This window comes from Bos javanicus, chromosome 19, assembly GCF_032452875.1.
Source record: "Bos javanicus breed banteng chromosome 19, ARS-OSU_banteng_1.0, whole genome shotgun sequence".
NCBI classification, from domain to species: domain Eukaryota; kingdom Metazoa; phylum Chordata; class Mammalia; order Artiodactyla; family Bovidae; genus Bos; species Bos javanicus.
Window position 1 is genome coordinate 38,193,247 of NC_083886.1, and position 14,615 is coordinate 38,207,861.

Sequence of the window (14,615 nt, forward strand, 5' to 3'; positions counted from 1 at the left end):
CTCTCTCGGCTCCGCAATCTTAGCCAAACCGCAGCCTTTAACAATCGTGCGCGCCCACCCGGCGCCCGGGCAGCCTCGCCGCGGCCGCGACTCACCTCGCGGCCCGCCCGCCCCCGGCGCTGCCCCCGCCCCAGCCCCGCGCTCTGCCAGCTCCAGAGGCCTCGGCCCGGCTCAGCAGCGGCTCCCCAACCCCCCGCCGGGCCGCGAGGATCGGGCGAGGAGGGACCCGCAGGCCAGGGAAGTGCCCGGGTGGCCGAGGGCACCGGGCGGGGCGGCGGGCTCGGCAGCCCGGCCGAGAGCGCCAGCCTGACCGCAGCCCGAGGGCAAAGCTGCAAATAGCCGCGGTTTCCAGCTGGTGCCCGGCCTCCCTCCCAGCCTTCCGGACCTTCGGGATTTTCTCTCCCTTCTTCCTGCCGCCCTCTCCTCTACCCTGTGACCCCTGCCCCCTCCCCGCTGTGCCCCCACCACACTCTGTCAAACTGGGGCCAGGAGACCAGCGCTAAGGTCCAGGGTTCCAGAGGTAGAATAATCACAAAACTTAAGTTAGGACTAACTCAACTCATGCTATGTGCAAGTCACTGTGCTGAGCTCTTTAAGGATGGGCATTCATAAAACACTTACCACCACCAGATGAGGGTTGGCTCCAATTTGCAGATGGAGAAATTGAAGCTCAGAGAGGGCCCTTGGGTCCTAAGGTCACTGGGTTTCAACCTGCAGAATGGGAAGCCATCTCCCCTGTCTACAGGTGAATTCTGTTACTCTGCCTCCAGCCATGGACTGCTTGCTCTTGTGGGAAAGTGGAAAGCAGCTGACCAGGGACCGGGGATGCTAGTCAACCAGTAATTCTCAGTGTAACCTAGACCAAGCCCAACCTGCTGGCTTGTGAAATCCAGTGTCAGTTTCCACGTCTGTAAAGTGAAGGGGCCATTCATCTCTGTACGGAAAAACTTGTTAACAAAAGTGGAGAACCAAAGTGGACTGTAAGTTATTAAGTGCCCTGCCCGTGGGAAAGTTGGCTGGGGGCTGTGTAGATTCAGACCCACAAACTAGGGTTGACTAGGTCAGAAGGGGCTGAGCTGGGGAACCTGCATTTTAGCAAATGCAGGGATTCTGAAGCCATCAGGGTTTTGGGGGGGTTGTCTTCATTTTAGCTGCTCTGTGTCTTCATTGTGGTGCCTGGACTCTCTGTTGCTATATGCTGGCTTCGCTAGTTGTGGCACTCAGACTTTTCTTGTTACGGAGATTGGGCTCTAGAGAGCAGATTCAGTAGTCGTGGCGCGGGCTTAGTTGCCCCAAAGCATGTGGGATCTTAGTTGCTTGACCAGGGATCAAACCCGTGTCCCCTGCATTGGAAGTAGGCTTCTCAACCACTGGACCACCAAGGAAGTCCCTAAACTATCAGGTTGGGATTCACCAAGGAGATTCCTGAAAAGGAGAGAAAGTAACGTGGCCTTGCCTAAACCTCCACATTTGCCCTTATAACATCTCTGCCTTCACTGGCCTGGGCGTGGAGTGATTGCCTGTTTCTTAAGGACCCACTGTGTGCCAAGCACACATATATCACAGCCCCACTCTCAGAGCGCTCGTGGCATAATAGAGCAGCGTGGCAGGGCTGTCTTCAGCCCAACTGACCCTGTGGGAGAAATGGAGCCAGACACCTTCGTGCAGGGGGTGAAGCTTCATGCCAGGCTGTACTGCACAATGAGAGAGCGAGGGCCAGGTTCTGCCTGCACTCCCCCGGTCAGCAGCCTCCTCAGCGCAGGACACGACCTGCTCAGCCTCTGACCACGTCCTGTGCAGAGCTGTGAGAGATATGAGTGGGAGACATTGGGAAAGCCCAGGAAAGGGGCCAGTTAATTCTTGCTGGAGTCAGGAAAGAGAAAAACTCTACTGGGGGTGACCACTAAGCAGACCTTTAACAAGTGGGAGTTTACCACGTGGAAAAGGAAGTCCAGGCAGAGAAACAGCTAAGGACAGTGTGTAGGGGCGGGGAATCTTATCCTGTATGGGAACAGGTGGGGAAGCTGTCTGCAGGCAAGAAATGGGCAGACTGAGGGCATGGAGCACAGCCTTCTCTCCCCTCCACCTCTTGCTGGCACAAGCAAACTGAATGCAGCTTATCTGCCAACCAGAGTTCTTCTTTCCTAGAGGCTGTGAGATGCTGTTGGGTAGGGACAGTGCCTTATTCATCTTCTGTCGCCCAGTGCCTCACCCAGCGTCTATAATAGTTAATGGGTATTAAATATTTACCATCATGCACTGTGCTAAGTGCCCCACATGCATTATCTAATTTCATCCTCAAACAACTTTGGAAATACGTGCTATTAATAATCTCATTTTACTGATGAGGATTCTAAGTAACATGCCTAAGGTCACACAGCTATTTAGTGAGGGCCCTGGGGATGGAATTCACAGCTCTCCGACCACAGGACCCTTGTTCTATATCTGTTGGACTAAGTGGAGAAGGGTTCTGAATTCCATGCTAGGGAGCTTGACCTTTACACCATGGGCAATGGGGAGACACTGGACGGTTGTAAGCAGGGAGAGACGGGTCAGGTTAGGGCTTTGAAAAGACCACTTTGACAGCAGTGGGAAGATATTTTAGAGCTGATGACATTTGAGCAAGAGGCCATTTTTCTGGCAAATCCCAATTCCTCCTTGTATTTTTTTTAAGTCTTACCTTATCTCTTAGGGCAAGACTTATACGCACAGTACATCATGCAAAATGCTGGACTGGATGAAGCATAAGCTGGAACCAAGATTGCAGGGAGAAATATCAGTAACCTCAGATATGCGGATAAGTAACCTCAGATATGCGGATAACACCACCCTTATGGCAGAAAGCAAAGAGGCACTGAAGAGCCTCTTGATGAAGGTGAAAGAGGAGAATGAAAAAGCTGGCTCAAAACTCAACATTCGGAAAACAAAGATCATGGCATCGGGTCCCATCACTTCACGGCAAATAGATAGGGAAACAATGGAAACAGTGACAGACTTTATTTTCTTGGGTTCCAAAATCATTGCAGATGGTGACTGCAGCCATGAAATTAAAAGATGTTTGCTCCTTGGAAGAAAAGCTATGACAAACTTAGCCAGAGGCATTATTTTGCTGACAAAGGTCTGTCTAGTCAAAGCTATGGTTTTACCAGTAATCATATATGGATGTGAGAGTTGGACTATAAAGAAAGCTGAGTGCCGAAGAATTGATCCTTTTGAACTGTGGTATTGGAGAAGACTCTTAAGAGTCCCTTGGACACCAAGGAGACCAAATCAGTCAGTCCTAAAGGAAATCAGTCCTGAATATTCATTGAAAGGACTGATGCTGAAGCTGAAGCTCCAATACTTTGACCACTTGATGTGAAGAACTGACTCACTGGAAAAGACCCTGATGCTGGGAAAGATTGAAAGCAGGAGGAGAAGGGGATGACAGAGGATGAAATGGTTGGATGGCATCACTGACTTGATGGACATGAGTTTGAGCAAGCTCTGGGAGTTGGTGATGGATAGGGAAGCCTAGCGTGCTGCAGTCATGGAGTCTCAAAGAGTCAGACAGGACTGAGCAACTGAACTAAACTGATCTCTTAGGGCAAGACAGGGCGGGGAATGCCAAGGAAGGGGTGCAGTGACAGGAAAGGGAGACTAGTGGTAGAATACTAAGTTCTGGGGAGAGGCCTCTCCTACAGGGGAAGGAAGAAACCAGGCAGTTCCCCCTCTCCATTTCCAAGATGCCAAGGCCCCCCTCGGGGCTTCTAGTCAGGAAGCCAAAAGCACTAGGCCCTACACACTGCCCCATTGTGCACCTGCCTCCTGGGGGAATGCGGCCAAAGGTAAGGTGGTGTTGCAACAAAGATCAGCTGCTGGGGGCGGCAGTGGAGGAGGCCTGGTCCCTTCTCTGGGCAGCTCATGATATCACTGGCTTTTCCAGCAAGTGGGGTGGGGAGTTACAGGAAATGGCCTGGGGCATCAGATAAGCTGAAGAAAGAGGCCGAGTAGCTGGAAAGACGGAACAGGTGGAGCTTCCCCCACCTGCTGAGAGGAGCCAGAGAGAGGACCAAGCCTGCTTGAGGCAGTCTTTGGGCTGAGAGGGGTCCCCTAGGGTCCCAAGATGCTGCTCTGCGTCACCTTGCTTCTCCTCCTGGGGCTGTCTGCATGCACTGTGGCAGGTGACAAGGAACTGGCAGTCAATGCTGAAGTTGGCTCCTGGGTGGCTGTGACCCTGGAGGTAGGTACCTTTGGGGAAAGCAGGGCATGATAGCAAGAGAGCAGGCTGTACACTGCACGGTAGGGTGTCTGCCTCCCCTCTCTGGGCATGTTCAAGGCTGTTGCCCCTGGCCTGATAGACCTCCAAAGAGATGCAAGCGTATTTTGTTGTTGTTCAGTCGCTCAGTCCTGTCCGACTCTTTACGACCCCATGGACTGCAGCATGTCAGGCTTCCCTGTCCTTCACCATCTCCCAGAGCTTGCTCAAACTCATGTTCATCAAGTCGGTGATGCCATCCAACCATCTCATCCTCTGTCATCCCCTTCTCCTCCTGCCTTCAATCTTTCCCAGCATCAGGGTCTTTTCCAGTGAGTCAGTTCTTCACATCAGGTAGTCAAAGTATTGGAGCTTCAGCTTCAGCATCAGTCCTTCCAATGAATATTCAGGACTGATTTCCTTTAGGATTGACTGATTTGGTCTCCTTGCTGTCCAAGGGACTCTCAAGAGTCTTCTCCAATACCACAGTTCAAAAGGATCAATTTTTTGGCGCTCAGCCTTCCTTATAGTCCAACTCTCACATCCATACATGACTACTGGAAAAACCATAGCTTTGACTAGACAGAACTTTGTCAGCAAAATAATGTCTCTGCTTCTTAATATGCTGAGTTTGTCATACCTTTTCTTCCAAGGAGCAAGCATCTTTTAATTTCATGGCTGCGGTCACCATCTGCAGTGATTTTGGAGCCCAAGAAAATAAAGTCTGTCACTGTTATCTATTTGCCATGAAGTGATGGGACCCAATGCCATGAACTTTGTTTTCAAATGTTGAGTTTTGAGCCAGCTTTTTCATTCTCCTCTTTCACCTTCATCAAGAGGCTCTTCAGTGCCTCTTCACTTTCTGCCATAAGGGTGGTGTTATCCGCATATCTGAGGTTACTGATATTTCTCCCTGCAATCCTGACTCCAGCTTGTGCTTCATCCAGTCTGGCATTTCCCATGATGTACTCTGCATATAAGTTAAGTAAGCAGGGTGACAATATGCAGCCTTGACATACTCCTTTCCCAATTTGGAACCAGTCTATTGTTCCATGTCCGGTTTTAACTGTTGCTTCTTGACCTGCATACAGGTTTCTCAGGAGGCAGATAAGGTGGCCTGGTATTCCCATCTCTTTAAGAATTTTCCACAGTTTGTTGTGATCCACACAGTCAAAGGTTTTAGCGTAGTCAACGAAGCAGAAGTAGATGCTTTTCTGGAATCCTCTTACTTTTTCTATGATCCAATGGATGTTTGCAATTTGATCTCTGGTTCCTCTGCCTTTTCCAAATCCAGCTTAAACATCTGGAAGTTCTCGGTTCACATACTGTTGAAGCCTAACTTGGAGAATTTTGAGCATTACTTTGCTAGCATGTGACATTAGTGTAGTTGTGTGGTAATTTGAACATTCTTTGGAATTGCCTTTCTTGGGATTGGAACGAAAACTTTTTCCAGTCCTATGGCAACTGCTGAGTTTTTCCAAATTTTCTGGCATATTGAGTGCAGCACTTTCACAGCATCATCTTTTAGGATTTGAAATATCTCAACTGGAATTCCATCACCTCCACTAGCTTTGTTCATAGTCCTAAGGCCCACCTGACTTCGCATTGCAGGATGTCTGGCTCTAGGTGAGTGATCACACCATCATGGTTACTGGGTTGTTAAGATTTCTTTTGTATGGTTCTTCTGTTTATTCTTACCACCTCTTCCTAGTATCTTCTTCTGTTAGGTCCATACTGTTTCTGTCCTTTATTTTGCCCATCTTTGTGTGAAATGTTCCCTTGGTATCTCTAATTTTCTTGAAAAGATGTCTAGTCTTTCCCATTCTATTGTTTTCCTCTATTTGCATTGATCACTTAAGAAGGCTTTCTTATCTCTCCTTGCTATTCTCTGGTCTCTGCATTCAGATGGATATATCTTTCCTTTTCTCCTTTGCCCTTTGCTTCTCTTCTTTTCTCGGCTATTTGTAAGGCCTCCTCAGACAACTATTTTGCCTTTTTTTTTGCATTTCTTTTTCTTGGGGATGGTTTTGATCACCGCCTCCTATACAAGGTGAACCTCCGTCCATAGTCCTTCAGGCACTCTATCAGATCTAATCCTTTGAATCTATTTGTCACGTCACCTGTATAATTGTAAGGGATTTGATTTATCTCATACCTGAATGGCCTAGTGATATATGGAATTAACAGTGTGTTCATGTTTCATTTAACAAACTTATTTAACATATACATGTTCCTGACACTGTCCTAAATGCCTCATAAATATTAACCCATTTAATCCTCATCTGCACCTTGTGGGAAAGGCACCATTTCTATCCCCATATCACAGATAGGGAAACTGAAGCATAGAAAGGTCAAGCAGTGCGTCCAATATTACACAGCGTCAAAAGCACAACTGTACACCTTGCCCAATGTCTTATTCTGTGTATCTGTGCCTCGGAGGACATTGTCCAGCACATCCTTTCAAGCGGGTCAACTTGGAGTGGGATCACTGTTTTGTCTCATGTGTAGAAACTTATTCCCTGACAAGTAGTGGTTTGATTGCCAGCCTCTCCTACTAAGCTGACCTGAGTGCTGTCACTGGGAAGAAATCTCACAGCTAGAGACACAGCATCTGTGCCCCACCCCATCTAGTCAGAGAGACAAAGATCCTGGCCTCGGAGGTTCCCATCAGACAGGGGCACGAGGCCAGTGGACTAGAGACACACAGGCAAAGTGCTCAGGGAAAGCCTCCGGGAGGGCAGATGGGACAGGGCTGGGCCTGCTCCCCCTAATCCGGGGACAGTGAGGACACTGGGGCTGCAGGACAAGCCATCAAGTAACAGCTATGCCTGGTGGCTTTCCTTCTGGTGGGCTTCCTTCCTGGTTTGTCTGAACGTGGAAGTGTGTGCCTTTGAGAAGACAGCAGGCTGAGGAGATAAAGGTTCAAGTCTCAGATTCTCCACTGACTCTGTGTGACCTGGGGACATCAGTTTCCTCACTTGTAAAATGGGAGGGGGCGGGGGGAAGATGGCCCCCAAGGTTTTTTTTCCAGCTCTGACTTGGAGTCTGTGCCCATCAGGGGACATGGCCCAGGCGCTGGGAAGCTGTGTAATAGGGACCACTCTACACGGTTACGTGGGAAACATCATCGATTTCAACCAGTGCCTCGTGGGGCTTTCCATGCTGCAGCTGCATCTGAAGCTTCTTCTTGGCTCACCCTCATTTAACATCCCTCTACTTCCCAAGACACAGAATTTGGGATATAGGAACCATCTCATCTGAATGAGGAATGATGCCTCTGTTAGGGATGATCTGATTTTCTCCCTTGCTCTCAGGACTCCCAGTTAGCCCTGGAGCTGGGGATTTGAATTAAAGGGGTAAGAAGAGCTTCTGGTCAGGGCAAGAGTCCTTCCTGAGTAAAAGACACCTCCCAACGGGCCCCAGAAACCTAATGGGTGGGAGAAAAGAAAAAAACATTCTGTCCAGCTTGCATTTGAAGACTGCCTTTTACCAAGGCAAAGTGCTTTTCATAAGCTTTTCAGAAATGGGTCCAAATCTCCAAAGACACTTTTCCGGTTCCTGGCCAGGCTAGATGACTCCAGCCTGAGACAGCTGCCCCAGCCATTGATGTCCTGGAGAAGAGACAGACTGGAAGTGACTGAATTAGTCCAAGGCTTGGAAAACAATCCACTCCTGATCCCAAAAGCTGGGATAAGCTGGGAGAGCCAAGGGGGTTTCCACTTCACCCCAGCCAGGTCCCTGCTTGTCCCTGAAGCTTCAGGGCTGCCCCTGGGGAAACTGGGAATGGAAGAGCCCGTGACCCAACCCCGTGTTACTCTAGGGCTCTGGTCACCTGTCTCACCCTTTCTGGAAAAGGAATCCCCATCCTCTTCCCTATTCCCAGACTATCAAGAGAAAGGGCCTTTCGTTCACCATCCTGCATCCCATACATGCTGAGCTCCTGTGTGTACCAGGCACTGTGCCAGGTATTGGGGATACAAAGACATGAAGATGGTCTAATGACTGTCACCCACTATCACTTTCTCCACTAGCAAGCATCGCTCAGTCTCAGCAGAGCCAAGCAGGCCCTTCATCAGAGGCTCCAGGGAAGGAGAGGCCGTTGGCCAAGGTCACAAAGGTTAATGGAGAAATGAGAACTTAAATCTATAGTCCTTGGTCCAGAACTTTTACCCCACCAGCTGAAGGATGAGGGACTTCCCTGGTGGCTTAGAGGGTAAAGCATTCACCTGCAATGTGGGAGACCTGGGTTCAATCCCTGAGTTGGGAAGATCCTCTGGGGGAAGATCCCCTGGAGAAGGAAACGGCAACCGACTCCAGTACTCTTGCCTGGAAAATCCCATAGATGGAGGAGCCTAGGAGGCTGCAGTCCATGGGGGTCACAAAGAGTCGGACACGACTGAGTGACTTCACTTTGAGCTGAAGGATGAAAATGTCTTTGCCTGAGGGAGTGGCCTCTGCCCCAGGCCACATGCCATGAGAGGCCCAGGTTAAATCCAGGACGATGAGGGGAGTGCCAGAGGGAGAGAGAAGAGCAGGAGTCTAGAGTCAGACTGAGTTTGGATTCTGACTCTACCACTTCCTGTATGACCTTGGACAAGTCACCTAATCACAAACCTGTGTCCCCATCTGTAGATGGATATTTCACATGGTGGTTGTGAAGCGTAAATGAGATTATGCCTGGAGTGTCTGAGCCTTTGAGTTAGATGACCTGGGTTCGAGGCTGGCTTCATCTCACATCCTGACTGGTAATCCCTCTGAGCCTTAGTTTCCATCTGTAAAATGGAGACCCAAATAGTACTTTCTTTATGTGGTTTTGGTAAGGATTGTGTTAATATATGAAAGTGCTTAGGAACACTTTAACGTTAGCCATTTATTACTGCTGTTATTATTTGCAGTATTGTATAAAATGTGAGGAGATCAATGCCAGCGCAGAGCATGGGTTATTGAGATTGTTATTGTTCAGACTGTTTTGTTGTCAGCCTGCCCTCAACTCTAAGGAACTCTCTGCTTCTTCAGGAAGATGTCATCCCCAGCATCCTGCTTCAACTCCGGGATGTGAAGAAGGGGAAAGCAAGCCAGTTCTTTGGGCTAATGGGGAAGCAGGTAGGAGGTGAGTGACAGATGTGGGCGGACACCCAGGGACAAAGGCTTCTGGGTGGGTTCTGTTACCCCAAACAGAGGCCCTAACTTAAAGCCCAGGACTCAGCATCCCTTACTCCAGTCCAATAGTGATCACTCACGCTATGGAATGGGATACAGTGTCCATATCAATTGTTATCCAAATCAGGACATTTCAGAGAGTGTTAATTATGCCAGGCAACAGGTAAAACCACTCCAGCACCCGGGGAGTGCAGTGACCCTAAGGGTGGGGACAAATATTTTGCACCCTGCTGGTGCCCTTCCTTCAGTACTGTGGAGGTCTATGGAGAGAGGTGGTAGAACTTGAGATCTGCTTCTGATGTGAGTAAACCCAAAGACTAGGCTTTCTGTGAGATTCTGTTTGGTTCAAGTAGAATTATTAAAATGAATCGATGTTCCCTGAGGGCACTCTCGACATGAAATCTGTATCCTGGGAGGACAAAGAGGAAAAAAGTCTGAACAGAGAGCAGTTTTCTTATTGACAACTAAATTTTTAAAAGTGGTTTTTGTGAGGATATGAAAAAACTGGCACTTATATACACTTTAATACACTGTCCATTTGGAGGACATTTTGGCAATATCCATCAAAGTTGGCAACATGCATACCTTCTGACTGATAGGTTCGCTTCAGGAAATCCATCAAATAGAAATGCTATTGCTACATAAGCCCTGAGGTATGTGTGCCAAATAGCAAGAATGTGAAAATAACCTAAAAACTATCAATGGGGGGGGATAATAAAAATATATTAGACACATCCATGGCCTTTTTTTTTTTTTTTTTGGCTGTGCTGAGTCTTGGTTGCAGCACTTGGACTTTTCTAGTTGTAGCATGGGCCTAGTTAGTTACCCTGTACCATGTGGGATCTTAGTTCCCCAACCAGGGATCGACCCTGAGTCCCCTGGATTGGAAGGTGAATTCTTAACCACTGGACCACCAGGGAAGTCTGGCACATCCATAGCCTTTGTGGCCATTGAAGTGGATGAGGCAGATCTGTGGAAAGATAAAGATTTCCAAGATATTGGCTAAGTGGAAAAAGCAAGTTATGTAACAATATATAAGATACGAGCCTACATGTTTAAAAAAATCACTGCATACTTACACACACACACACACAGATGAAAACATAGGGAGAGTTCCAGAAGGATAAATATCAAACTGTCACCAGTGTTTTACATCTAGGATAGAAGTGAAGGTGAGGGAGAGCAAAAGTTAAGGGGGACTTTTACTACACTAAACTCTACCTTACCACTTGACAGTGGGCATTTATTCAGAAACTGCTTTTGTAACTTTAAAAAACACATTTAAAAATAGAGAAAATCTTCCTGCTACATGCACCATAAAATAAAAGAGAGAAAATTAACTTGTGACCAAACTTTGGCCTCAGTTTCTTCCACAAAATGAGTTTTGGCCTGGGCCATTTCAGAGATCTCTTTCAAATCCAGAAACCCAGGAAGCAGGAGGTGGGGGTATACGGGAAATATTTACTGAACGCTGTGCTCACTTGTGGTTAAATCTCCTAATATCTCCTTTATCACCAGCAGGGAAACTAAGGTTCACATAGGCTAAGTACTTTCCCAAGGACGCTTGACTAGCACCAGGCAGACTCCACAGTATGCACACTTCCCACTACCCTAAACTGCCTCCTACCCAGATGTATCTGGTGCGGCCCAGTCACACCAGGACAACAGGGGGTGACCAGAGTCCCCAAAGACCCACCAAAGGCATGGATCCCAAAGAGCCATGAGCTGTTTCATCTCACTGGGCCCCCAGGGAAGCAGTGCAACCCTTATTTCTTCTCTTTCCCCTAGGAATACCTCCCATCCAGTCAGAGGGAACAGGTAAGTGTTATCCACACCTTCCCCCCACATGCTCCCTGGGGAAGACCGAGTTGTCAGGGAGGTGAGGGAGATGCTCTGGCCAGGGTGCACAGGCTGGCATTGTTGAGGGTGGGGCCAGAGTGGTTTGGCTGCATAGGCTTCCTGGTTGGTTCCTTGGAGAGGTGGTCTGTGTGCGCCGAGGGAGCAGCTGCAAGGATGAGGAGATGGCGATGAATCCAGTTCTGCCAAAGGTTCAAAATTACCATGGGTCTAAAGCCTAGAGTTGAAGAAACCATCAATCCAGAAGGACCTTAAAACTGAAAACCCTAACCCTGTCTTCATGGTCTGGGCATGGCGCCCTCCTTGGCATACTGCCCTGCACTGTTCTGCTGGGTCACATGGCTGGTGTCCTGAGAGTAAAAACCACCCCACGGGCAGGTAAAAGTCTGCCATCTCCTGTCCCCACAGTTTCTATTAGAGGCGCTTATGAAGTATTTGTGGAAGGAAGGGCAGAAGGGAGGGAAAATGGAAGAGAAAGAGGAAGGAATCAATGAATGAATCAGTGAATGAAGAACCTCAGTTCCTAGAGAAATTACTCTATTCCTGAGTCCCCAGTTCTGGTCCTGTCTTTTTTCTTCCTCTGCTTCACTTTCTCTCTTTCTTCTCTGTCTCCTCTCTTCATCACAAGGTTATCAGCGAGAACCAGTGGTCCAGGGGCGAGGAGGAGCAACTACAGAAGGTAGGTGATAGCCTCTCCACCAGCACACACAGGCACATTCTGCTCCCCACTCTCAGGGCCAGCTGAAGCCACCGAGAATGCTGTGTGGTTCTCCAGGCCCTGGAACACGCCCCTTATTCCCTAATTGTTAGAGTCTTAGTTATTTTCCGTCTTCAACAACCTAAATAAAGGCAGTATCACTCTGGGAGGGGTTATCAGCTGACACTTTCTGGCCTGGGCCACAACCACAAAGGCGTTCAAGGGGATGTTCAATAAATAAACAAGAAGGTAAGTGAATCAGTAGATAAGTGACTCAGGCTGTAGAAAGATTCAGAGCTCAAGCTAGCAAGCTCAAGAGAAAGGGCATGGGGTGACATAGCTGAGCAGACACCAAGCTCGTCTGCTTCCTTAATCCTGACTCTCCCCCCAGAGCTGCAGACCTGTGGGCCCCTCTCTAGCTTCCCTGATAGAACACCTGCTCCTTCCAACAGAGGCTCTTGGGAATCAAGGTGGGAAAGTTCTCTGTATTCCCCCCAAGAGTTTTTCCCAAGTGTTTGAGCCATTTCATTTGAAGGGCCATGGAAGTCACCCCAGTGCCAACATGGAAATGCACGTCCCTCCATGCAAAGCGCTGGCAGGAACCTTAGAAATCATCATTTTTCAGGGATGGAAACAATTTGCCCTAAGTCACACGGTGAACTGTTAACAGAGCCAGGACTAAACACCGTCTCCTGCTCCCTAGTCCGGGCACTTCATGGGACCCTCAGAGGGCCATTGGAATTTTAAGTGCTGGATTACCACTCCCTTTCTTTAGAGAGGATTAGTGAGGGTTGGCTCATCCACTATCTAGAGGCATTTATGATTGAAAAATGGAAGCTCTGCCAGATTAACCTGGAATTTGATTGCCCTAAATAACTACAGCTGGAGAAACCTGAATTGGGCAAATGGAGGGCCTTGAGTGGATGACCAGGGAAGGCCTCCAAGGGTGGAGGCGGCAGCAAGGCTCCCCTAACCACTGCTTATGTGCAGCACTCTTCCCAGGCAAAGAGGCTGAGAACCACGGGTCAGAGTGAGAGCCACCAGCCCCGCCTCCCAGAGGACGAAACCCCTCTCCTTACCTGGACGTGGCAGCCAACCAGCCGACCAGGCCAGCCCTCTGCTCCGTGTCTTCTGTGCTCGTGTGTCCCTCCCACCACGCTGAATTCACTGGACTCCTCCCAGGACTCTCGGTCTCAAGCAGCAGTCGTGCACAAGTGTGCTGTTGTCACCTCTGAAAGCTAGTGAATGACCCCACACACTCGGACCTCACTGCATAGCAGGAGTCGTCCCACTGATACCTTCCTACCCCCGTTTCTCTCAATCCTGTGCCCATAACACAGCAAGTGTTCAATAAACCAATGAAGAGCGAATGATTTCTTCTCTGGTGCAGGGCAGCGGACAGGGATGACCTGGGCTCAACACCCTGTCCAGGGGCCTGGCATGTCAGCAGCCAGGAGACCTCTTCCAGAGTTGTAAAGGCAAACACAAAATAGCCCTGGTCCTCTGAGGTGGGAAAACGGGCTTGGGACACAGGTAGCCCATGCCTACCCACCATCATAACCTCAAGGACCCAAATCCATGTGTCCTTGGACTTGGAGAATCGGGGCCCAGGTCCTTCATCAATTCTCGTGTATGAGGTGGCCCCTCAACTGATCGCTCTGTTTTGAGGTCACAGGCAGCTAGTCATTTGAAGAGCTCTAGAGTAAGGGAAAAGGCCACACCTCAGGGAGGTGACAGGGGGCCACTGTCCTGGCCCAGCTGTGGTCCTGGGAGGTGGCTCACTGTGACAACCCCACGTGACGAAGAGAGGGCTTAAGATTTTATTCCCATGTTTGAAGCTGGAGACATTCAAGCTTCGGCTGAAGCCACTGACCATTCAGTAAGTTCCCTCCTTGGGCTGGCACTTTGCTGGGCCCTCAGGCGGGACTGGGAGCGGGGAGGGAGACTGGAGTTTGTCCTTGAAGAACTAAGGAACAAAGAGGGCAGAAGCAATGTACTCACTCAAGGCAGCCCTTGCTCTCCAACAACTCGTTTCACACCCATCACATCCCCTCAAGCTGGTGTCTGCACATGCCATTCTCCCATGCTGGTGAATTCTTACTCAGAGGTCCCAACCCCGCAACTACTCATTCACTCCCTCCACCGAGTTCCTGCAGCACTTTGCACATTCTTCCACTGCAGAACTCATATCTGACATATCTCAACAACAGGGTTTGTACACAGACCGCTTCTTAATTGTCTTTACCCCCGTGCCAATAGAGCTCAGAGGTCCTTGGAGAGGGTTTTCACGAAGGACTCACGGAGAATGCATGGTCCTCATGCTCAGCTTTGACCTGCAGCCCCACGACAAACTGCTTTCGTTGGCTCAGATCTACAGACGGCACTGCCGCACACCCTGCTGTGGGCCAGAAACCTGGGAGTGACTCCCCAGCCCTCACTGCCCCCTCTAAACACCTCCCCGTAGTTAGTCATTCTTGAAAATATACCTAAATTCTTCTTGCCACTCTTACTACACTTATTCACAGGAGGTACTATCTTCCCTTGCCTAGGTCCGGAACAGGCATCCGTGCTTCCCACCTTACTGTTCTCCATCCAGAGCAGGACCTTTTAACATGGTGGGCCTGTCCATCCCCTACTGGCCACAGTTCAGTTTCCTAGGTCAAC

At 49.2% G+C, this 14,615-nt stretch overlaps 1 protein-coding gene across 3 annotated transcripts; it reads left to right on the forward strand.

Annotated features, from left to right (window-relative positions):
- Nucleotides 1-2,479: 2,479 nt before the first annotated feature.
- On the forward strand, nt 2,480-13,321 carry TAC4 (tachykinin precursor 4). 3 transcript variants are annotated; one of them, XM_061391436.1, is made up of 5 exons: nt 2,480-4,226; nt 9,258-9,347; nt 11,186-11,215; nt 11,883-11,933; nt 12,942-13,321. In XM_061391436.1, exons 1-5 carry the CDS (start codon nt 4,106-4,108, stop codon nt 12,983-12,985), a joined length of 336 nt encoding a protein of 111 aa, XP_061247420.1. In that variant the 5' UTR covers nt 2,480-4,105; the 3' UTR covers nt 12,986-13,321. The 3 variants fall into 3 exon arrangements, with proteins under 3 accessions (XP_061247420.1, XP_061247418.1, XP_061247419.1); XM_061391434.1 differs by having other exon boundaries at nt 9,258-9,340; XM_061391435.1 differs by having other exon boundaries at nt 9,258-9,340; nt 12,954-13,321.
- The last annotated feature ends 1,294 nt before the right edge of the window (nt 13,322-14,615 follow it).

What these genes read in the sequence shown, in the direction of transcription:
- TAC4 (XM_061391434.1), top strand. Translation starts at nt 4,106, where the DNA reads ATGCTGCTCTGCGTCACCTTGCTTCTCCTCCTGGGGCTGTCTGCATGC. An exon ending in TTGGGCTAATGGGGAAGCAG is followed by an intron (nt 9,341 to 11,185) that starts GTAGGAGGTGAG and finishes TCTTTCCCCTAG; the next exon opens with GAATACCTCCCATCCAGTCA. An exon ending in AGGAGGAGCAACTACAGAAG is followed by an intron (nt 11,934 to 12,941) that starts GTAGGTGATAGC and finishes GCTTATGTGCAG; the next exon opens with CACTCTTCCCAGGCAAAGAG.